The 25,283-nt window shown below is 43.8% G+C and overlaps 1 protein-coding gene across 2 annotated transcripts; it reads right to left on the bottom strand.

Moving 5' to 3' along the window:
- Positions 1-900: 900 nt before the first annotated feature.
- On the bottom strand, positions 901-23,855 carry nkd2b (NKD inhibitor of WNT signaling pathway 2b). Of its 2 annotated transcripts, XM_071915869.2 has the most exons (10): positions 23,521-23,855; positions 23,372-23,398; positions 23,146-23,237; positions 5,409-5,469; positions 4,745-4,872; positions 3,277-3,372; positions 3,019-3,160; positions 2,655-2,733; positions 2,387-2,508; positions 901-2,188 (listed from the first exon to the last, which is right to left on the bottom strand). In XM_071915869.2, exons 1-10 carry the CDS (start codon positions 23,543-23,545, stop codon positions 1,566-1,568), a joined length of 1,395 nt encoding a protein of 464 aa, XP_071771970.1. In that variant the 5' UTR covers positions 23,546-23,855; the 3' UTR covers positions 901-1,565. The 2 variants fall into 2 exon arrangements, with proteins under 2 accessions (XP_071771970.1, XP_071771971.1); XM_071915870.2 differs by lacking the exons at positions 4,745-4,872; positions 5,409-5,469.
- Positions 23,856-25,283: the final 1,428 nt, after the last annotated feature.

Genomic DNA, 25,283 nt, shown 5'->3' with positions numbered 1-25,283 from the left:
CATAATATATAAAAAATTAGTAGTTATAAAACAGTAGCCTAACATAACTGTGCATTACAGCAGTGCTTAAGTACCTTACAAACTTTGCTGTAGGAATAAGCCTCTTTTCAAAGTTTTATTTGAATGGATTGCACCTTTAAGGTCATGGGAAACACGTGTTCAGCAAAGTAACAGATCACTTTCAACATGTATTTGAATTGAGCTCACAGAAAATAGTCTTATCTATGGAAAACTGGAGGACTGTTAGTTGGGACAGTTCTGGCTCTTCATCTTCAAAGGTTCTCTCTGTTATTTTCATGTGATATTAAAAGGCTCTGTGGCCTGAGAGTAAAGTATAAGGACCAGGTGAAACTCGTACATACATAGCCTACATGTACGGGTTTCTGGTAATTATAATAAAAACAGCAACTAACAGTTGCGTCATAGGCATGACCTTAACATGTCATGCTGTTCCTGATCAAAAGCACCTAAAATCACATTAAATCAACGGCCACACATTGTTGTACTATGATAATTTAACAAATTAGAGAAATAACAGCCCTATGACTCCTATATTTGTTTAGTATTAGCAGTGTTGAATTTGGCAATGACCAGAAAACCAAAACATGCAGTTTAACCAGGTTGTTAGCCACATAACCATCTGAACATCACCTGCAAATGACAGCAATTATCCTTTATCAGCCTGTAGTGTTGAGTGGTTTTGTAATGTTTGTTCAATTTCTAACCACACTGTGGCAATAGACACACCATTATCAAACGTAGCACTGATTGATATGACTAGATATGATGAGTAGGAGTAGAAATAAACAACCTGTTGGCTGCAAGAATATGAATGAACTATATAACGTTTATTAAAATATATAAAAGACAAAATACATATATGCATAATTATATCCATGATGAAATATGCATATACAGTATAATAATTATACAGTAAAATGTGTTTACATATATAGATTTTTTTTATACATATAGCGAGATATTTTTGCATTAAAACTGGCAGTGGTGATTTCATATTTTCCCTCAGACAGGAAGCCCCTCAGTCCACAGCGGGACTCCCAGAGGAAGTAGCCTTTGTGAAAAGCTCAAGAGCAGCAGCACCTTTACACCTGAGATCCATGGTTTAGAAAGGTCTCACACAGAGCAACACACCCACTCTGACACATAGCTTCTAGGGACGAGCACATCAACCAACAGCATCAAGAGGGAGAGGATGTTACATCAAAAGGCCTCTGATCTGTTCCTTTGTGGTGTCCCTTTCTGAATATGAGTAACGAGCAGAGCGGTCCAGCAGAAAATCTAACGACAATCAATTCAAAACTGTGCCACACATCTTTCATTGTTACACAATAACTTCAGAGAAACTCCCTCCATCAGCAGTCACACTACATGATTCCTCAATACGTCTAATCTCAGGATATATCTGTATAGCTTGGAAGAGGAGGAGAACTAAAAAAAAAGATCCTGGACAGAGGTGGAGACACTCCCGTGGGATGAGGTTAGGTCCTTCAGACTGGCGTGGTGGTTGGTCCTGTGCGGTCTCAGTCACTGTACTCTGAATGCGGTCATGTCTGATGGTAATGGTGGTAGTGGTGGTGGTGGTGGTGTTCGTGGTGGTGGTGGTGCTCGTGCCGCTGGACCAGAGGAACCACAAACCCGGGGCTCCCCGGCGGGCCGGACGCCTGCTCTCTCTCCAGGCTGGGCAGTACAGAGGGCACCGGGGGCTGCTGCTGGGGGTGGGAGGGGGGAGAGAGCGGGGTTTTGGACGGGGACAGGGCCTCTCTGGCTTTGGCCCTTAGACGTTTGCTGTGGCTGTATTGCAGGGGGTGCTGGTGGTGGCCCGAGGACTGGGTCTGGTGCGGCAGGTGGTACACATCCTGACCCCCGTGGCTCGCTGCGTTGCCACCGTGCAGCACGGACTGCAGAGGCGGGTGGTAGCCGTGACATTTGCTGGACTTGCCACCTCCGCTGCCCCCGTTGTTCCCTCCGCCTCCCTTGTAGGTTCCTTTGGGGGATTTGAGGAATTGCGTGCCTTTGCTTCGAGCCTCTGCAGGGTTGTAGTTATCGCTGATGACCTGCGAGCGGCGATGGTGAACGACTTGGGGTTCTGGTTCCTGGGAGCGTGAGCGGCTCTGGGACTGGGAGCTCCGACCATGGGACTCCTGGGGGGGGAAGGGAGGGGTGGTACCTGAAAGGCAGGTGAGAGACAGCGGGTCAATGGTTTGTCTAAGGATGATTTATAACACTGAATTACTGTTTCCCCTCGCCCTCTCCAAGTTCACTTTTCAACTTCCCACTGTGTTATAATGTTGTGAATTTGAATGTTTTAACTTCTGCAAGCCCACAGCAACAAGCAGACTGACATACAGAATGAAGACACACTAACCTTCAAATCTGGAGGTGTAGTTCTCTATTCCGGCCAGGTCCAGGTAGTGATTCCTCCTCTCCGTGTTTTCATCCACACAGTAATGTTGACCCTCTGCGGCCGGCGCCTCACTGCTCTGCCCTCTGATACGACAAATGAGCAACACCCTCATGATTAGTGGACAATGGAGAATACTAAGAACACCATCAATTAGTTAATTTGTAGGAATTAGAATCACTACAATGAACACAGTCCAGCCCCAACGCATGTATACTTGGTGTGTACTGACTTGATGTAGGAGGAGAGCCGTTTGTCAGCCGAGCGTCCGTCCTCCTGGTGACACCTGTCCGTCCGACCCTGCTCACGTTCTGAGGAGGGGAGGCACAACAGTTTAGTACTAAACCAGCATAAAGTGTGCATAGACATCCATACTGTATAGACTGAAACATTAGTTGGCAGTCTTTCCTTTACATTAATTTAGCTGACATACTAGAACTGATCCTGGAATGGGCCCAGGAGCAAACCCTGGTCTTAGAACCAAAATTACCCCCCACATCTTCCAAAAAAAAAATCTACAGGAAACATTGAGTTGATGCACTGAGTATTGGGATCAACGATAGATAGTATAATGAAATGCTGTTTTTTTTTTTTACCTGTCCCTGTATCTCTTCTGTGGGACCTCGGCTCTGGAGTGACGGTCAGTTTGACACGCAGAGTCTTACTCTTATTGTGACAGGAGTGATTCACAGATGCATCCACCACATCATAAATGGTATGCATCAGGCTGGACATGTCCTAAAGTAGTGGGGGAAAAAAAGTAGTTTGTACTGCACCTTTGACAAAATAATATGGCATCTCACATTTTTGTAAAAAGGACAGAATATCAGGATCACAAGAATGATAATCATTACCTCTTTTGTAACTTTCCCGCTGTTGTCGAAGTCATAGAGGGTGAAGATCCACTCCTGTCGGTTGTCATCCTCCACAGAAACATCACACTCCAAGTCCTGTAAACACATTAAAATACACATTTATGTAAAAATTATGATACCGCACTTAATACACATCAACAATATGATGTTGTCAACATGCATCTTTTCACATAGTGAAGTAGAGTAAGTAGGAGAACAGTAATTCTGTGTCGAAGCCCAAAGACAGTCATGCTTATGACAGCAGGGGGCAGCAAAGCACAGCAAATTCAACCATTGTAGTGCTGCCATCAGTGTGATTCATTAAAATTTGTCAGCTGTGTGATGTGAGTGTTGGTTTTCCTCATGTATGCGGATCCATTACACCATCCCTTCTCATCTCCCTTTAAAATCACCCCTGGGTCGTATTATATACAGGTAACTTTCATGCCATTCAAAGCAAAAAAAAACAAAAACAAAATCTGTCTGATTGAGCAGGGAGCTTGAAATGCCACATGTTTGGGTCTTAATGAATTCATGCACCTTGGGAGCAATTTGCAGTGGGCGGACTACTTTTGTTCTAGGCCTTTCAAAGCAAAATACAAATTGGTAAACAAATCACATTTCAGCAGAAGCCATTTAGTTGCCTTTGCCTGGTGTGGGGGAAACATAAAGAAAGGAGAGCGGGGGTGGCGGGCCCTACCGCTATGACCTTGTCTTCCAGGAAAAAGAGTTTAACCACAATTCTCAGTTACAGCTTTTTGGCAGTAACTTTGATTCAGATGTATCTAGTAACATGGCTGTAATTGGAAAAATAAACGTTTGGAACATGGGCCCTGCTGCAGGCATGTAGGAGAGCTGACACTCTGTGAAAGGCGGTGCGTTTACGAGGGAGGAGACCCCAGGGAGAAAAGCAGCCCTTTATGGTTCTATAATATCTCCTCAGCTTACATAACCAGGAGTGATTACCAAGGAGTAGATCTAAGCAGTTCTTTAAAACATGCAGGTCCAAACATTACAATCTATTTATTCTATTTATTGGTCCCTAAATTCAATCAGGATATGGTCTGGAGCAGTGTCAACATACAGACAGATGTTCTGTACACATAGTGAAGGCATACAGCTGTAGCTAGCATAGAAGTCCCCCCATCATGCATTTCATTGTCTATTCTCTGTTAATGCAGTGGCTGCTGCAGCTAATTCTTACTCAGTGAAAAGCAAAACCGTTTCAACACCCAGATATTTTGTTAAGCCAAGTTGTGATGGCTTAAGAGAGATTTTTTCCCCCTAAAAATTCCTCTCAGGGGTGGTGCAACAGTAGTTCAATGGTGCATGTATTCATTTCATTCATTGTCTTTAACAGCTTATTCCTATTCAGGGTCACAGGGGGCTGGAGCCTATCCCAGCATGCATGTATGGCTATAAATAAGAATGAAACTGAAGGACTGGGACTGTGTAGTGGGTTGCGTACATCCAGACTGATGCGTTTCTTCCCTGGAGCTTTGGTCGCATCCCTAGGAGGCTCCCGCTCCCCGTCCTCTGAGTGCAGGTACTGCAGGTAGCTTTCACAGCCCTCCGCCTTCTCTGGAGGGAGTACCACTGTCAACACAACACCACACACTTCAGAAAACCTGATTGCTCATACAGTAATTAGGCAGTATTCTGCACGGTACATACACTCCAAAAGAAAATCACAAAGTCTTCACAAGATCATAAGCCTTACTTAGATGTTTACTTCGCCTTTGTTTGGAAAGGAGGCAGGCACTAATGAAAGCCTGAAAATAGGCCAAAACGTCTGCACTGCACTTTTTTTGCACATCAAACTTAAGAATATGATCTTGTGAAGACCTACTGGATCTACCTTACCTATGCACCCACCAAACAGAAATTAGACTCATCCAGAAATTAGATATAGGACGGCATCTTGAAATAGTAAATGCACCCAGTACTAACCTACAAGTCTATATATACTAGCCTTCAAGTTACATTGTTTATGTCAGTATACAACACACTTGCTCATACATTGCCTATCAATCATAGTACTTTAGATCTGTGGTCTACAGATAAGAGGATGCAAGGATTGTTGTCATGCAAAGCTTATCAATGAGCGCTAAAACTTGTGCTTCTCTACCTACCCTCTAGGGGACAGTGATGATCTACGAATTGTCCTTCCTTCAGCTCACCATTTGGAAACTCCTGGGACAAGGAAAGAAACAGAGAGAGAAGAGGGGGGGGGGGGTGTAAGTGAATCTACAGTTCTTTGACCACAGACATAGAGAAAACAAACAGTTCCAGCTAAAGCATTTCCTACTCAGATGAGAGGGAGAGGGCTGGAGGCTCCACCACGGCCAAACACTTTGAACATCTGCACGCTTATTGTGTTTCACTGTCTGGGACAGCGTGAGTGCTGCCACTGCCAAGCTTTCAAGATTCCTCCAACCCCTTCAAACGGACCCTCGCATCCATCAAAAAAGCCATATTGCACTCCATCATCTGAGCTCTCTCTCAGCCAACCTGTTTGTTCTCATCCTACTTGACAGGGAAGGGGAGTCTGATGGAGGCCCAGGCTTCAGTAAAGGTTCGCTACATTGCTCATTGTGAACTTTACTTAGAGAAGTTTTGCATTTGATTTATGTAAAACAAACTTCGTGATGAGCTCTCAGCAACATGCGTGTATTTATTTTGAATTGAGTAAAACTGCCAGATGGAAAATTCCTTGCGGATAGGATGGGACTGATTAAATACACCATTCCATAGCCATAAAACAAAAGAGGGAGGGGAATAAAGGGGTGGGAAGAGGGAAGAAAAAATGTGAAAGCTCTGCTGTCACATGTGAATAATCTATATCCTGCGTAAAACAGAACCACAATGATTTCATAACCATCCCACACATGTGCTAGACACAGAGTCTGTCACACACACACAAGCACACGCACATGCATGCACACACACCCACATGACGCACATAAATACACACAAACACATATACATACACACAAATATACACACACACAACTGTTCTTTAATTACGATTGGATTGTGGAAACAATGAAAATTAAGTGCAGCACAGGCCCTAAACCACAAGTATTTAAACAACAAATGATTCATCTCATTTACGTCATTCCCAGTCCACTTAGCTGGTCCACACACACTTTGAAATAAAATCTCACCAGATTGAATCAAGGAGGCACACTGAAACGAGACAAATAAAAAACAGATAGATGCTAGAAAACAAAAGAACTCCATGTACCTTCAACAGAGCCGAGGCTCAACTGGAGTCTGCACATCTGCATGCGTTTAGGTGAACGAGCCCCTCTCTCTCTCTCTCTCTCTCTCTCTCTTTCCCTCCCCTCCCCTCGCCTCGCCTCTCTCTCAGTAATGACAGTGCCAGGGCCTGTGGTGCTATTTAACAATCTCAGAGCCCGTGATTATTCCTCACTTCAGAGGATGATACCTCAGCCTGTAATCTGGCCCTGACCTTCACCGCTGAGGGGGAGCCGGTTGTGTGTCAGGGTCAAGGCTCGGACACCCTGCAAATTGGCCACCGGAGACATTGAGAGAAAACAGGGAAAAGAATGGGAGCCAAGCCTTGGGGAGAGGAGGGGGGCGGGGGGGGCGGCGTGATTTGAGAGAGGGGTTAGCGATGGGGGGAAAAAATAGGAGGAACAGAAGAGGGTCGGTCAGGAAGTGAGCGGGAGAAAATGCAGGAGAAAGGAACAGAGGAAAATAGGGCACAAAGGGTAGAGAGAAGAGAGGAAAAAGATAAGAAGAACGGAAGATGGGAGAAGAGAGAGGCAGATAAGTGTGTGTGGAGCGGAGGAGGAGACGGTTTGTTAGAGGGGAGATAGGGCCTATCTGCTGCTTATTCCCGCGTCCCTGGGAGCTCAGTGGGAGAGGTGGAGGTGGAGTTGGAGGTGGAAGTGGAGGTGGAGGTGGAGGTGGGTTTTTAACAGACTCTGGAAGGCTTCTGGGAGAGGTGGAGACAACCGGTACCGCTCCCTGGGCCCCAAACAAGCAGCTGTCTTTAATCAGGACACACAAAATACACACACACACAGATATACACTCACTAGACAGTAGTGTGTGCATCTGTACACAGACACACACATATAAACACACACAGTTTCTATCTTTTGTGGTTTCTGTAGCCAAGTTGTTGTTTCCTTTCCGTGCTGGATGCTTTTATCTCTCCTCTTTGTACCACAGTCCCTTAATGAAGGGCAGTGTGTAAGGGAGAGGGAGTTCACACAGACACACTGTTCTGCTGCTTGGAGGAACATCAAAGACAACCATTGATTCTTCTCATCCTCATTCCCATAGGGGCACAGAGCAAGGTAAGCACCCCTAAATGAAAGACAGAATTCACAATTAAATCTAATGAAACGGATCAATTAACCAACTGGTACCGGTGGATCTTGTCCCTAATTAAAATTCTGATATCATGAGACGTCTTGCTGAGCGTGCGGGGGACCAGCGGGACCGGTGCTGAAACACATGGCATCTCAAGAGAAAAGTCAGCCCTCCCTCCGTGCTCATTACATCCAGTGGGGGAGCTAATGAGAGAGCAGGCTGGGTCCGACCGCAGTCTGCAGTTTAACGTCTAAACACATGGCATCTCCATCCACATCGCCCACGGTGTCGGGCTCAAATCTGCCCGCCACATGTGTAATTAACTGCTATCTGGCATCTAGCCACTCTCATTCCTTCACTATCAGATCATGAACTGCTCTGTAGGCTATAAGAATGTGTTAGCATTTTAGAGCAAACAGTTCCTGTTTTTCCAATAGTGGCATACACCTGAAACCTGTGATGTAGTTATGGGGAAGAAAGATGAAAAACCGCATGTGTGGGACAGGCACCTCAACAAGAATGACAAGCAGACGATGAGGTATTAGATCTCCATTGTCTTATAAAGCAGTGCATTGGATATATGCACTGACAGTGTTCCATGTAAACAGGATCTGTCTCCCAGACGCCTTGACATAAGAGACAGACAGAGAGGTGTGTGATGTTTGTTCCTGCTTAATGCAGCAGTTCTGCCAAGCTTCCCTAAAGCCTCAGCCTACTGCCAGACTTTTATGTGGGATAGGGTAACCAGGGGAAGCTTTCATAGCTCCCTACCAGGTGACATCAGACATCCCCCAGCAGTCTCTCTGCCTGCCTGCCTACCACCCATCCTCCCACTGGGAAACACTGCACATCTTTGTTCTCCTATCCCCCCCCTGCTCTTACTCACCCCCTAAATATAAGCACGCACACTGCTTTTAGTCTATTCTTCAAACCATATGATACACAACTGATTTTGAAAATCACATCTTCAAAAACAGAAGAGGCTAACATGAAGCTTGTTGACACGGTTCCCCTGGCCTCAGGGTATGAAATATGGCAACTTGATCAGATGTCTGGATGTGTATCCAAGTCCAAACATATGCTGGAAAAAAAGGAAAACAGGATACTTTCTGGAAACCTACTCATATAATTTTGAAGCTATGTGGTTTTCTGAAATACTTCAGATAGCTTATTTTTACATAAAGATGTAATTAGCTTAAAAACAACTTAGTTGGCTATAGAGAAGGCGCTACTATATTTAATTATGTTTGGGTCTTTTTTCCTTTTTTCAAACCTGATACTTCTGTATATTGTACTATGCAGTTCCTTGTCCAAACCAGACCAACAATCTCAGTTATTTCCTTAATTTGACTCTGAGAGTACCTTTGGAGACAAATACTGAGTGGCGAACAGTGGGAGTTCTCCAGGATGTACACAGTTTCTAGAAATACAAAGTCACCTGTAACTGACACTTAAGAAGGCGCCACAGGAAAGCCTTGGTGACCACCAGCCAACCAGTAACCCGGCATTCCTGCTCCCACTGGCCATTAATTGGGGATGATTGTGGGATTTCCCAATGATGAAAATGAAGATTGAGTAGTATCAATATAATGAAAGGAACACCACTTTGTAAACAAACTGCATACTCTTCACCACAGTATGAAACTGGAGAGGGAGTGGGGCCATTGAGAAATAAAAGCCCTCCATTCCACAAGAAACCAACCTGGCCTTGACTCAAAACCAGATGTGAGCTGTTATATTGAAGGGAGAGGGAGAAAAAGAGAGTGAGACGAGGGGTGGAGAGAGGGGGAAAGGGGTTGTGGCTGAAAATATGGGGAGCTAAAGACACAAGGCCTGTTGCACAACTTCTGTCTCTTCTCTTGCAAGAGAGTAAAAAAACAATATGTGGGTCTCTTGATGGTTGAACAGCAAGCTCTCTCCCACTGGTTGATCAGGCCTCAGCTCTCAGTCCAAGTCAGGGTGATTATGGTGCTCAGAGCCAACAGGCCAGATTGGCCACAGCCAGCGGATAATACTACAGAGTAGCCATATTAAAACAAACAAAGTGCTGTATATACTGCTGGATTTGAGCTAGTCTTCCTAAGAATATTCATCATTATCACAGCACAAACCCATGCCAACAGCACATTTCTATGATTCACTATAACCATGTGCCTGAAAGTGTATACCAAGAATGAGACTGATAAATTCAGAGACGTAAAATCACTGAGGCAAGGACCCACACCATTATATAGTGGTCATACAGTATTGAGCTATAAAAACATGATGACTGCAGGTATTTGAAACAAATCCTCATTTATGAAGGCATCATTGTCAAGTCCAGCCTTAAAGATAGACCTCTTTCAATCCTTGCCATTGCTGGACAGCTGAGAATTTAGTTTTGTCCATTAATTGGGATATTTTATCTACGTATCACTGTGCCATGACATGTCTCTCTATGAATGGCGATGAGATAAGAGCAGAATGCCATCCTGTCATCTGGACGGGCCCCATGTGGCCCAGATGGCCCAGATATGGCTCTTTCAGGGCAGCGGGACACACTCTCTCTCTCTCTCTCTGAGGTCAAACAAGAGGCAGAACCTCTCTCTTGGCAGGACATGAATCGTTGGGGCGAAGCCTCTTCGGCCGCAGTGTTACAACAGCTGTGGGGAGAGATGAGCATGCTTGCCTGTCTACGTCAGGCGGCCTGCGGACCACTGAAAGTCACCCGTGCCCCTTCAATCAGGAGAGAACATCTCCTGAACTCTGCACGCTCCCTCCAACCCCCTCCCCACCCTATCACTGATCTTCCCCTCACTTTGATTATGACCTGCTGGATGTCATAAACAAAGATTAGTATCGCCGGCTGACCACCCTGCATCTGTCACCAGTGCTGTAATCAGCCTGCCTTCATTAAAGCGGGCTTTGATAGGAGTCTGATGTAATGGAGTGCCCTCCTCTCAGCTGTCACACAGGCAGCTACTGTAGGAACTTGGAAACCATATGCTTCATACCAGTGACTGGAATCACATTTATGGATCTGGGTTAGGCAAATGTATTAAATTATAGACGTATTTCCTACCATCATCCTTGATGTATTTGATCAATTATAGGCCCAGAGAAAAAGACCTAGTGGCTGTCGTGGTTCACTAGAAGAGAGCCACAAAAAACGGACTAGTCTGAAGTTTGGTGCCATATACAGTATGGCTGTGCCGCAGAGCATGTTGGATTAATTCAAAGATCTCAGGGCTTGGTGGTGTAATGCAATATTCTCTGGGTGGACTTTTATATGACCAACGCCATGTACAAGTGCACTCAAACATTTAATGGTCTACTCAAACAAAAGTGTAGCAAAATGGCTTATTTTAGCAGTCAGAAGTAGTAAGAAATACGTTTGATAAAACACAGAGCAGTGTGAAACAATGTTTACTCAGTTTACTAAATGTAAACAAACTGCAGTGTAGCACCAGACATCAAGAGAAAACATAAGATGTACACAGGGGCTAGACAGAGCACACACAGACACATACACACACACACACACACCCTGGCAAACAAGAGAGCAAAGAGAGAGAGCACAAGGCGACGGCATATCAAAGCCAGTGTGGGACAGGCGGTTAGACTCAAACAGGATGTTCCTCTGTTTCTGGCCTCCATGTGAAATTCTGTAAGCTCCCGCGCAGGCCCCTGGCTCTTAAGCCTGGCCAATGGGGAGCGCGCCCAGGCCGATAAAGCTGAGGGGATTTGTTCCACATTCCACAGGCCCTTTAAACAACACAGTGGATCTCAGAATGCCAGGTTGTGGGTCAGGTGGCCGGGACACGGATCCCATTATGGCCCAATGCAACTGCACCTCTCACGCAGCGGGGCGGATACTCTCAAGTGTCCAGCTGAGCGGTATTCGAAACTGGTCAACTGCAATGATCACATGTAGTTTAGTATGAATTGACTCTTCAACCAGTTGTCTGTCAATTACAGTCAACAAGGTTTCTACATTTACTACAATGCAAACAGTTTGTAAGCACCTTTCCACCTTGTCTACTTGCTATAAACAAAGGGTGAGTTACTGCTGGGTGAAAGCCATTTAAACACACACAATCACTCTCACCTGTAAGGGTGTATTTGGAACTGTAGTGTGTGTCGGCTTCCCAACCGCTTGTTTAGTATTGAGATGTCAGTTATCATCCGTCACCTGTGAGATAACCGCCAACACCACTGTTTTAACTGCTCTTTTTGTTAAGCTGCATGGATCTAAGTCCCGGCTTTGAAAAGCAGGCCCGGCAGTTCATAGGGGCGAGGCTCTGTGGTTGGAGGCTGGTGGAGCTACAGGCGTTACACTGCTCCTGCGGGTGACTGAGAAATGTAAACAAACCATGTTGGGAAGGAGAGCTGTGCACCAGGGCCAGTGTGGAAGATTAGCAGCATCGCCCCAGCTATATATGTTATATCACACATGCCTGATGATGTCTATCTAATCCTATGCGTACACTGACTTTACAGCTGCCCCCTTCATGCATTCATACCTCAATCTGTGACACACCCACTGTAAAGGGCTAGTGGGTTGGTGGAGGAGCAGCCTGTTGGCATGAGGCTTCCTCAGCATGTCTTCCAGCAGGACAGGCAGAAGGTCAGGGTTCGACCGCAGCTCTACAGTCCACTAGTTACTGCTCCCCATGGGCAACTCAGAACTTCTACAGAGAAGTGTAGATCCACATGACTGCCCACGATAAGGGGAGCTTATGCAGCCGTGACCAATCAGCCAGTAATGTAGCGTGAACTCTCAACACATCCATCTGGGAGGCATATTGGGCAAACAGAGACGGACGGCTGTTGTACTGTACTATTATTGCATTCAGCCCTCAGGGGGAATCAGGCTTGCCAGTCAGAGACAGCCAAAATACAGAGTACAGTACCGGAGGATGCAACGAAAAACCAAGATAGGCAGCCGAGCAGACAGGCAGAGCCTCTAACAACTCATACTAAAGCCTAACTATTCTCAACACTTGCCAAACCTCAGGTCCCAGGAGACATCACTTTTTTGCATAATTGGTAGTGTTGCTCCTTACTATGAAATATGTAAGACTTGAGGCTATCATGCCAAGATAGTTTGGGTAAGACATTGCAAAAATGTCTTGGCTTTGTAAACTGCTGCACAGCTTTTGACACACTAAACATAATATCTGATTTAATTTGACATACTGTAAAAAAAGGAGCTTGTCAGTGTTCAATGTGGCTGCATCCTATTTATCTATTAACTCTCTCTGGACTGTTCTGTAACTCTCTCTCTCTCTCTCTCTCTCTCTCTGTCTCTCTCTGACTGTCCAACGCTGCAGTCTCCTCCAGCCTGTAGGGATTGCCAGTCTCAGAGACCACGGGAATTCTTGACACTGGTGCAAGAACAGGCTTAATTCCAAGCTGTGAAGTTCCTCACAGGCCTGGAACTGGACAGGGGGTCATCCCAGGGTCAACACCAAGTGTTTTCCTGAGGATTCCTAAAAATACACTCCTGCTGGGCACAGGAAGTAGAGGAGACTACGTGATCTTCAGATGATGTGAAGGAAGCCTGGATATGTAAAATGGACCCTTGCCAATGGGCCACTGACTGCAATACTATGGCATGTTACGCAACTTCCCATGAAAAAAAAGGGATAAATTTGAGATTTGAAGATGAACAGATGAGACACAGAAAAAAAGAAAGTAGCACACGGACCAATTACTGATGTTGCGAATACCAAATCATGGCAAGCTCATTCATCCTTCTTGAATTATTCTCAAAGAAAATTACTGGTCGAGAAAAATGGATATGAGGGCATCTGTATGATGAATTATATTTGAAATATCAGCTTCAAGACAAGAATTTCAAAACCTCACGGCGTAAACCATGAATTAGAGGTTTTGCTAGTGACACAGCATAAACTAACGCCAATCTGAGATTAAAAGGCTGTAGTCGGTGAGGCCGTAACTGCTGTGGTTCTTCCTTTTGGACTCAGCCTGCCATGTGTGCACCTTAGTGACCTGACAGACTAGCTGTGTGTGTCTGAAACACTGTTCCCCAGTGTGAAATTCTGGAACGTAATTCATCCATGGCACAAGCAGAGATCAAAAGGCTATGGTGCAGAGGGCAGCTCAGCTCAGCTCCACCTCCTTCTCCAGCTCAGCTTTTGCAGCAGAGCGCACAGAGAGCGGCTGCTTTCACAGCCATAATTACTGGAAACCACGGCTGTGAGGCTGTGAAAGAGTACGCACTAAAACATGAGCTCAGTTCCTTCAGACTGCTTACTTAGACTGCATTAGCAATGAGTCTGCTTATATGTTCTTATCTTATCTCAGGTATACAAAGGTACAAGCCATCATACTGATGGGGTTGTGCTGTGTATCACAGCAGGGAATGAGGGTAGAGGTTAAGTCCAGGGGAATAAGCCCACTTAAAAGCACTTAGTGTGACACTCAATGTTTGATAAAAGTTTTTGAAAGTGGATTTGTGCTTCACAAAGTAGAGGGTGCTGATGTGTAATAACAGCATGAAAGCCATGAGACAATCAAGTGTTACCAGGATAGAGCGGTTTTCAAAGCTGAGCACATGACACTGAGGGTAAGAGTTCAGATATCCTGATACACTGGCATTCTTTAACTGATAGGATCAGTCAGGCCCTTATCAACATCAACAAGTAGGTGCTGCTTGTAGAGCAGGCTCCTTTTGAGATGGACTATATGTGAGAACTTTGCTGAAGCTCTGCGTTGCTTCAAACTCACATCTTAGGAAGTTTCACTGTCACTATTTCAGCATCCAACATTTTTTCCAAAGCCTTTTAAAAGCAAATCTAAAGGAAGTTTTTAGTTTTCAGCATTTTCCTAGTTTGGATTACTACAATAGTTGTTTTTTTACATCTGACACTTATGTGATGATTTCACGTAGAACTTCCTGCAAAACCACTGAGGTATCAATAAATAAAATCCAGATCGAGGAGAATGCGGTTTCTCTGTGAAGCGCCTCATGTGAGCAGATGGTGTCTCTCTGAAAGGCCCTCAGTGACGGGGGCAGGCATCTCAAGGAGAACTGCTGTTTATTTGAAATGAGCCTTTAGGTAAACATGTTACATGGCACACAGGGCCAGGTCAGCTTTTGAAGTGGACGGGCTCGGGGAAGAAACGGGTGGGGGAAGAAAAGAAGGCTGCCTTCAGAGGAAATGAGAACAGTGGCCTCTTTCAGCACTGTTTCATCCTCTCCCTCCCTTTTTGTCACATATAGAAGGAGCACAAAAGGGTGTATGGGTATATAAATACGTCAACTCAGAATGTGAGAGCCTCTGAATTCTTAGTTCTACAGAATAAACCCTAATAACCATATTCCTAAGTTAACAGTCTTATTTCCCAAACTAAATTCCCACCAAAAATTCCCACCCATGACAAAAATCAACCGCCTACTTTTTCGAGGAGACCCATTGAGGGTTTTGATGAGGGGAGCAGGTTTGTGTAACAAAAGCAAGTTAGCAGCCATTCCCCAACGGAGAGGAATGTGATGTGCAGAAGGAGGGCCAGGCCTACACTGTCTGCGGAGCCCCGTTCCAAGCTTTGAAGCCGCTAGTATGTTTCAACAGCTAACCACTTTCAGATGGGACCGTGGCGTTTTATGAGCTGAATAATAGCGATACCTACACATGTGCAGGCTTGGGGTCCAAAAGAGGGGGAGGCTCAGCTCAGAGCAGAGAGAAAGATGCCTAACTCTTCGGGGGTCGGGGGTTTGGGTGTGTTTGATAAATCTCATGCTATGGGCGTTCTGTAGATGAAACTGGAGGACGGGAACACAGAGGACGAAGATGAATACTGTTGAAAATCTATTAGCATACTCTCTATTCCACCTTTGTCTTTCAGGGTTACCTCCACCATCAAATGAACTTGTGCTTCACATTTTAAGGTACTGGTTCTTTGTGTGGAATACCCCTGAATCTCAAGGGACTCCTGGGCCATTATCAATGCATTATAAGTATACCAGCAGCCTAAGCAGAATGCTGGATCTATGTAAAGTCTACATTGAGACATGGAGAGTTTCACTCCCGCTGAGGCTGCCCACTGTTTTCAGAAGTGCTTCAAGCAGCATAGTATCAAAACAATGAGTAACAATCAGGGCCAGCAGCCCTCCTCTGGGCTTTTCGGACCTGTGTTGTTGTGTTTTTTTTTTCAAGCATACAGGAAGCCAGGGTTTGTGGTGTGTGTGGTGTTTCACTCTCCAGCCCCAAACCTAGCAGGGCGTCAGGTTCAGGAATGTGGAGCAAGGATGAAGTTTCTAAAGCATTCAGGAGTGACTCTGAAAGCCTTTCACACAAGAATAACACAGAAAGTGAATGTAACCCAGTCTGCCAAAGAGAGATGCACATTACATCAGAATATTGTGCAGTGCTGATGAGTAGCTCAACAACCTGCAGTTCAACTGTCAGCTTCTTGACATTTTGCAGTAGTTTGGCGTTGGTGTCTTGGTGTTAGATGGAAAAGTTACTATTTTTTCCAGTAGTTGAAAGCATTTTGATATGTAGATTAGGAAGTTGGTTACTGAAACTCCATGCTCAAATTTAAGCAATTTTTATTTTTGTCTTGTTATTGCATGACTGTTTCCACCTCAATCTTTGATTCCATTTCAGTTCTTCCCTATTCTTTTTTTCTGTCCCAAATAACAAAAGCAGAGGTATTCATGCCGCAGCATTATGTTCCAAGTCATGTATTGTGCTGCACGCTGCAACTTAGGTTCCCCAGCACCAGTACTGTGAAATATATGTCAGGTCAGCATCTGACCTTTGTGAAGACAATCTCAAGTTTCCACTGGCTGAATTCAGAGGATAACAAACTCACGTCCAAAACAGGAATCCCCTTGTCTCTTTAAGAAAACAAGCAAAAGACTCGATCTCCCGCTCAATCTGCAAATATTTCGAATAACAAAATATAGAATAAAAATAGATCTACGACTTTTATTATAATCATGTGAAAGTTATGTGTGAGGTCTGCGGCTTACTGTGTCCTCACTCAGTTCAACACACACACTATCATCATTGAAGGTCTAATTAAAACAATGTATTCAATTAACAATGGCTATAATGACAGCATATAATAACACCAATAACGACCATAACTGAAAAAATATAATATTCCCTTGGCTGCTCTAAGGCTTGCGAAATGAAGTCCACTTGGAAAAGAACTAAAGCTTTCTAAGGGGGAACAGGGGTTTATGTGGAAACATACCTTACACACTAAAATGTAATAACCTTTGAGTCTCCCGGTGTTTTACTTGGCTGGGAGAAGCACAAGATCAAACACAGACTTGGATCCAGCAGCCTTAGCCAAAAATGTCAGCGCTAAGCACTGGGCTCCAGCTCCAGGTATTTTCTTTCCTCTGGCAGGGAGAGAGCAGAGAGACAGACCAGTGTTAACCCTCGGCGGGGCTGCCCCAAACAGCCACCAGCACACTGCCTCACTCTGCTGCACTAACCATGCAGGGGAAGTGAGGTCTCCCTGCTGCCAGATGCTTGTCAGTGACCACTCATGTCCCACTCACACACTGTCGCTGAAAGCCTGGGACGGTTTCATCCGAGGGAAATCAAAAGGGAAGAGAGGAGATCTTCACGTACGATTACATGTGTGACGACTTCCACACAATTCGGCCCATTGTACGACGAAACCGGACTGATCGCTTTGAATTAAGTACACAGGAACGTCATAAATCTCATGAAAAGCAGTGACAAGCAGTAAGTTATTTCAAAGGGCCGATGATGAGACTGTGAGATAGCTCCGAAGGCGACAGAGCTTCATTCCATACGTCTGCAGATAAGAGCGCTAATATGAAGGGAGCGGAGCGACTTTCATTTCTCTTGTCTAAACTCATACAGCTCTCCCTTTGAGCTGTAGGAAAATTTAGAATCTGTGTTTAGGCCATCTAATTCAGCTTCCCATATGGCATTTCTATAGAGGACAAGTCTATATGGTGCAACAGCAGTTGTCACAACACTGTCTTCTTAAACTCGCTGGAATACTTTATAGACCAAGATTGATAAGCTTTTCAATACTCTCTGCAAAATATAGGCATGCATTATGCTACTGACTATGCTTATTACATATAAGTATTACATAAATCTTTAGAGACAAAGTGTGGGTCTGCCAGCGATTGTGAACCATGTCTGATGGCTCCTTGGTTCCTCCTGATGGCCAGAGAGAGGCCTTGCTCCCTCACTAGTGCTGGTCACAGGGGAATTAGGCTGAAAGTGAGCAAACAGCTTCAAAGTGCTTCAGACAGTATAAATATCCTCAGATAAATAAACATTTAATCTGCCTGCAGTGTTCTAATGTCTTTTTCCATGAAGCGCAGGCCACATAAACTTCTCTTTCCCTCTCACCCATTCATTCACACACACACATAGAGAGAGAGAGAGAGAGAGAGAGAGAGAAAGAGAGAAAGACTCAACCTCTGACTCACAGGCGATGCCATGTGGTGATACACACCTCAACATAAAGAATGGGTAAAACAAGCATCTCACACTTGTGACAAGCGTCGGAGCCAACCAGGTGATGATGTTTACACTGACAGAGAAGTGAGTGTTTGCTCTGGACAAATGGCGACCGAGACACAAAAAGAAGTAGCTGTTAAAAGTTAACATAGGAGGTAATGAGATCAATGGTCAACTCCTGTTTCCCCAGACAATGCAATTGAAGGGGCGGATGAGGCTCTCTATTATTCCCCTTCCCCCCACTACCTTCAAAACCCCTCAAATATCTCCCCAAGAAAAAAAAAAAAAACACCCCCAACCCTCCTCCTCCTCCTCTTTTCCTCTTCCCTGCCACCCCCCACTCCCCCCCCCACCCCCCACCCTTTCCCACCACAGCCCCTCTCCCTGCTCCAGGATTTTGCTGTACAAACCAGGAACAGATGTCTGCCGGGGCCGTGCTGAAAGACCCCGCTGTTCTGGATGCCAGCCACATGCTTTTCATTCAGAGATGAAGGCTCACAGCTCGCCTTCTTGTGAAGCCAATTTCAAAAAAAGAAGGGGTGGAAAAAAACAAACTCTCCAAATGCCTTCAAGTCCCTTCAAAACCAATACATATATGAGCACACCTTGTCGTCTCCTCTCCGCCATGCAACTCGCCCTGATACTACTTCAAAGAGGTTGTTTTTTTTTTTTTGTCATTTGCGGTGCAGGAGAAGCGGAAGTGAAAAGTCATGGGATGTTACTGACAGGAATATTGTTTAAATGATATAGTCCTGAAACAAGGCCAAGACATACTTGAAGACTTGAGGAGTTAGTGGGTTGTGTTCACTATGCACAGCGCAGCACCAACTCAAAACTGAAAGAATGACCTCAGTATCAAGCTGGTGGCTCGGTGTACTGAAGAATAAAATGTCATTTAGGTCCACAGCATTAAGATTAGCCAGATATCCCTGCTACAGATCCAAATCAAATACTGCTAACTCAAAATTAACATGGTGAGTAGAAGATGTATGCAAACGCCCAAAGGCAAAAGTGTCCAAACAAAACATCCCTTTTTGAGCCAGATTGCCAAAAGGTGATTTTTATATAAAGGGAAAGTCTTATTCACAGGCTGAAATTCCAAATGAACGTTAAAAACACATTAGTTTACAATTAGTTTAGCGAGTTGCTGAGGAACTTTGCTCTCGAACCTAATTCATTATTGAGGAGTGAGTGCTATATAGCTCTCCGCAAGTCAAAATAAATGTGCGTCTTTAAGCTTTTTGGCACATTGTAACCATCCAAATGAATCCCTAACCGAGCCTTACTGTAAGTGTGATACTATTAACCCTTTCAAAGTGAGTAATAATGGTCTTTGTTGTGGAATTTAAAATGTTGACACACTCCCTCTTAACAGGGTAAGTCTCTGGGAAGTTTTGAGACAAAGATGGTGTTGAAAGGTTGAATTAGCCTGTCATTATTTGGGCATCCAAGCATGTCTGTTTGAAGCTCCCAAATGAAGCACTGTGTGTGTGTGTGTGTGTGTGTGCATGTGTGTGTGTGAGACATGGTCAAGACTGTTGACGTTTCCAGAGGTGAAACACAGTGAACCTTCACACAGCTCTTCTACTGATGAACACACAGGTCTGGATAAGTAAAGGGTCGGGACGCACTGCCCTTCTATACTTTTCATATTCATCATTTACACACTGGGGTCATTTTCAAGAGGGGGGTGGGGGGTGGGTGTGTGACTATACCTGCTCCCCCTATTTTGGCTCCGAATTTCATCTGTCACTTTGATCTCGCCTCTAGTGATAATTCTACATTACACCAGGTGCTTGGACAGGTATGAGTTGTCTTGAACACCTGCAGTGAAGTGTCAAAATCTGGTTGACTTTTCACAGGTCGGGCCAAGTCATCTTGCTGAATCACTCTCTCTCTCTTTGTTTCTCCTCTCCTCTCAGCCTTTGGAGGCCTTGAGGAGGCGATAGGCTTACATGCTGAGGGCAGCCTGCCAGCTACAATCTTGCATCCTGACATGCAGCAATATCAAGAATTAAAAAACGTCTTTGATATTTTCTGACTTCTCGCCATAACGCCATATAGGGCTGACTAATTTTTGGATACATAAAAAAAAGATTGCTTTTATTCAACGGATTCATCTGCACAGATTAATACTGACTGATGTTGGGGATGGGCAACATTACGTCCTGTTTTTTTTCCCTGCTCCATCCCTCAGCCCATCCCCCAGGACAGGACAGGGGGATAGAGGGGTGAGGGTTCGGAGGCTCCACTGATATCAGAGCCCTTTTATAACTCCCAGCTCTGCTCTTTGAAGTCCCAGCCAGACAGCTCAGGAATCCTACTCCCCCATTTGACAATGAGGAGGGGGATGGTGAGAGCTAAACAGTATGTTTGGCCAATCTCCTCCCGATATGAAATCATAAGCACTTTTAACTGTCCCTGTAGCTCACCGGCCAAGTCAGAACGTCCAGGTCCAAAATATCTGAGGACTAAATGGTGAAAACTACTATCTGGCAAGAGCTATGTTGAATCACTCACGAGGAGAAATGGAAAAGAAGAGACAATGAATACAGTCTAGCTCTAACACTCAAAATGTGGTTTAAATTGATCTGAAACACTTGAACCTCAATTCCCGTAAAAAAGAAATCATAATATAACTGCTCTATTATGGGGATTTTCTCTTTGACTTTGACACTTTGAAACCCCAGACATCTAAGAACCCATAATCCAGCAATTATATCAGGGGGAAAATGACAATGTAATTGAATCCTAGTAAAGAATTAAGTAACAATATATGGATTCAAAAGAGGAAATGGCATTATTGTCAATGCAGCCAAAAGATAAACTCTTTCTGGTGAAGCCCATGCTATTGGATGGGTAACTGTACAGCATGAAAGAGATGCCCAGGGATCATCTATCTCCATGTAAATGCAGGTGTAGGCCTTTTTCAAACATGAATAGAGCTGTCACTGTATGAGCAGGTAGTTACATATTCCCTCTTCAATACCAGAGTGTTTAGTGAGCTGAGCTGAACGCATCATGGAAGTATCTATTCATTCATAATCACATGCTATTTGATACTTTGCATCATTGCTTTTGGGTGCTGTTACAACAAAGTGACAACTGTAAGAAGCAAATACATCCTGCACATTATCAGTGCTTAAAACATCACATCCACTGAAAGTAATGCCTTACATTACAAATGTTACTTCAGTTACAAGCAACACATTACACTACTTGTGTTCTACCAATATAAAACCCTTCAGCAAATGAGCTGATGTTGACGGTCACTCATATATATAAAGAAATGCAATGCGACTGCTCTTGGAATTAAAAGATATAGTAGATCATTACAATAACATTAGCCTAAATTATATATGGCAAGCTATTCAAACAGAGCATGAAACTGACAATTCCCTAACCACAAATCCATCTGACACAGAACTGGCATGTCTAATTACTTGAATGGAAAAATAAGTGCATGTGTTCTTGTACTTGTTCCCACAAAAAAAGCAATCTTAGTAATCAAACACGTTACTTAGCAATATGTTACCATCAACACATATTATGGCCAATATATGCAGTAACAGATGCAACTGCAGTTTGTTCTGTCCACCTATAATGCCAGCTCCTTCACAAATTAGTTCCAAAGTAAACAGGAAAAGCAAAGGGGCTGATTTGCTTAATACCGATACTTATGTGTGAATGAGCCTCTAATATACCCAACTAATGACGCGAAATAAATCAGGGACATGACTTTGATAGAAGCGAGAGTGGGACCCACCTACTAATAAGCTCCAAGCTCAGGCCTTTGGTGGTTTCCCTTCGGGGGAGTGTGAACTAGAATTCCTCTGAAGTAGAGGAAAGTTCTCTTTTACTTTGGCACGAGTGGGCGGTTTATAACCCTGATATCATCCATAACTCTTCAGCTATTACAACCACCCACCTCACATACTGTCAGTGCCTCTGTGTGAACCTCTGGTAATTTCTGTCTGAGAACTCGGGACTCTCGCACCCCTCAAAATGACATGCTAATTGAAGTGATGTAATGTTATGCCACAGAGGGCTGCCCACTGGGAGCAGCGCTAGAATAGGAGGCATTGAAAATAAGACACAGCCCTTTAGTCATGATGCCAGCAGCCACAAGAGCAATCTTTATATCCCTCCGTCTGAGAAACGACTACCTTTCCATCCAGTGCTGCCTTGGGATGTAACGTAGCTTCTGTGTGTGTGTGTGTGTGTGTGTGTGTGACTGTGCATGTGTGTCTGCTCCATGTTTGTGTGCTGCTGTGCCAAGCCTCTTCACGCACCGGGCTCATGGCTGTCATAACCTATCCAGTGTGCAGGCAGGGGAATAACCACCGCACTGTTGCGCCGGTGCCAGAAATGACAGAAACAACAACAACCCTACAACTCTGCAAAGACATCAGCGTGTCTTTGCACATGCTCGTGAATAACAGCTTGTTTCCCCCCGTGAGTCAAGTAGATATCATCTCATCTTTCAGGCAGAGAGAATGTAACAGCTTCGTCCAGACCACTTTGAAGTGCCTGACACACTCTACATCCCATCAGCAAATGCAAACACACACCTGGACCATTTCTTTTTTTTCCCAATAATGAGTTTTGTCAATGCATTACAGAGCTGTTAGTAGATGATTTAAACAAACATATGATGTACGATGCTGCATAATCACAGGAGATGGATAGATGAACCTTTTTAGGAGCTATAATATATGACTAGTCACCACAGTTTACCATTATTAGAGAATTTCCTTTGCCAAGATGCTTCAAACTGCTTCTTGTTAACAAATGATTTGCAATGAAATCCTATGTTTTTATTCTAGGAAATGATTTATAGCCTATAATTAAATTCGATTCAATGACGTCTAATTACTCAACATATGTGCTGTACAGGAAGCCTCGTGATCTTTTAATTTGATTATCATCGTGCATCAACTATCAATAAACCAGGCAATCATGGACTTATGTTAAACCATCGTCATTTTTTTTTGTTATAACCTCAGGCTTGCTATCACCAGCGGGAAGAAATGTGAAATAAAAAGGCTGATACCTGCATGTTCTTCAGCTTGTGATCCGACGCGCCGTACCTCTCACATTCCTCCATCCCTCTCCGGAGGAAGGCATTCACAACAAAACTGTCTCCTGGAAAATTGAGAAAATACACCATCAGTGGGTATTGAGCTCGCGATGATCCAGCATGTGTGGTAAAGCAGATTATCATCAGTCATATTATGCTGAACTCTGATTATGCGAAGCTCATCTAGGTTTATCCTCACCTTCAGGGTTTTCTCTGCGCTTACACGCTAGATCCCATCAACACATGGACAGACACAGGGATGTAAAACAAGACGATCGTTAGTTTGTGTCATCAATGAAACACTTTCCATTTTAGTTATCCAATGCTTTCAGCTATAGCAGGTCTTACCATGTTTAGACTGAAGTTTCCCCATTCTTAAGTCCCTCTTCCCTGGATCTATATAGGTACTCCGCGATCCGTCAAGGATAAAACAATCACTGACTCAACATTGTCACATTGTGTTTGTTTTGCAGGAACAAGAAAACTCCAACTTCATCCAAAGGCCGGCAATTAAATCGGTTGGACATTGAAACAACAATTTTCTATCTGCAGAAACAACGCGATATGTGAACGTAGAGGAAAAATGATCAACGAGACAGACAGTGCACACTCGCTCTCTGCCTCCAGACTCGCTTCAATCCAACTGAATGTAAACGCGGCTGGAAGACAGCAGCGTACGCGGCACCAGTGTAAAGCTAGCCAGAATGAAAGATAGAACCTCCGGTTATGACTTTCAAAATAAAACACTTTATTGACGAACATGTTGCAACGCTTTTCGAGTTGTAGGCCTACAAAATAACAAAGTGAAAATGAAAATGTATTGGAGGAGGAGTCTGTAGCAAATGAAAAAACAATTGTTTTAACGCCCTTTGGAGGACATACGCTGTGTAGACATCGTTCCAAATTGGTAGATTATATGTGCTGTAGTATTTGAGTCTTGTGAATTTAATGGCAAGCACATAGCATTTCAGTGGTGACTTATTCCAACTGACTTGACCCCACTGGAGCCTCCATTCTTCAGACGTTTCTTCAAAAGTTTTTTGTCAACTAATATTAATATTTGGTCTGGAATTTAGCCATCCTTAAAGCGTGTCTTCATCTGGAAATAGGCTACCATAACACAATGTACAATTTTTTAAATCTATTTTACAGCTGTATTTTCACTCCATATTTAATACAAAAAATTCACAGAGTATGTTCATGCGATTTGTTGCTCTATATCCCCCTATACCTTTTTCCTTTTGCAAAAGTGCCAAATTCTGTACTTTTATTTTGAAAGCAAAATAATCTAACTTCCGGTCGTATTCAGGTTTTGTCTTGTCGCTTGACGCAGCCAGTTCACGACAGAGTGCCGTCGGATGTGAAACCGCGTCCTCTGTTGGTCTGTAGAGCTCCATTCATGGTTTTCAAAGTAAGGGGATATTCCCTCTAACAAAGACAGTTTTAAACAGATTAAGTAGGGTAGATTGCTTTGTAAAAAACAAACAAGCAAACAGATAATCCAGTTAAGAAATTAAAGATAACCCAACATATGAACCAGAATTTGGGTAAAATGATCAATGAATGTGTGGGTTTTATGCACAACCCAACTATTCTGTCATATATTTAGCAGTTTGTTAAAGAACTAACCTAATATTTTTAACCCAACATGTTTTTGGTGTAAAGGGATAAATACAATAGGTGAGATTACTTGCTTAAAGTACTAGCCTACATTATTATGCTACAACTCTGTGTGCTTACCACATACACTGATATAGTCCATATTTTTCATTCTCTTGTTGGTATGTACAGACAACAAGATACCAGCCTATACATAAACCATTGTTCTTGAAAGAGAACCAGGAAGAACATACCGTACTCCAACCAGGCATCAAAAGGAGCTCCTTTTACTTCTTAGGAGATTTACTGTTTGTTTCTCTTGGCAAGGTGTTGAAACAGGCCCTGCTGGCCACAAGACAAATGCCAAGTGTTATGAGTATTAATTGGCTAAGGCAACCTTTTGCTCAGTATGAAAACATAAATGTGATTAAAAAAAAAGAAAGAAGTGTTTTGTAAATATTCCACTCCTGTGCAGATAATATTAAGAAGGTGGAAAGATGTTACTTTGATCC

The sequence above is a fragment of the Centroberyx gerrardi genome, chromosome 12 (assembly GCF_048128805.1).
Source record: "Centroberyx gerrardi isolate f3 chromosome 12, fCenGer3.hap1.cur.20231027, whole genome shotgun sequence".
Taxonomy (NCBI): Eukaryota; Metazoa; Chordata; class Actinopteri; order Beryciformes; family Berycidae; genus Centroberyx; species Centroberyx gerrardi.
This window is presented reverse-complemented; position numbering and strand designations above follow the sequence as displayed.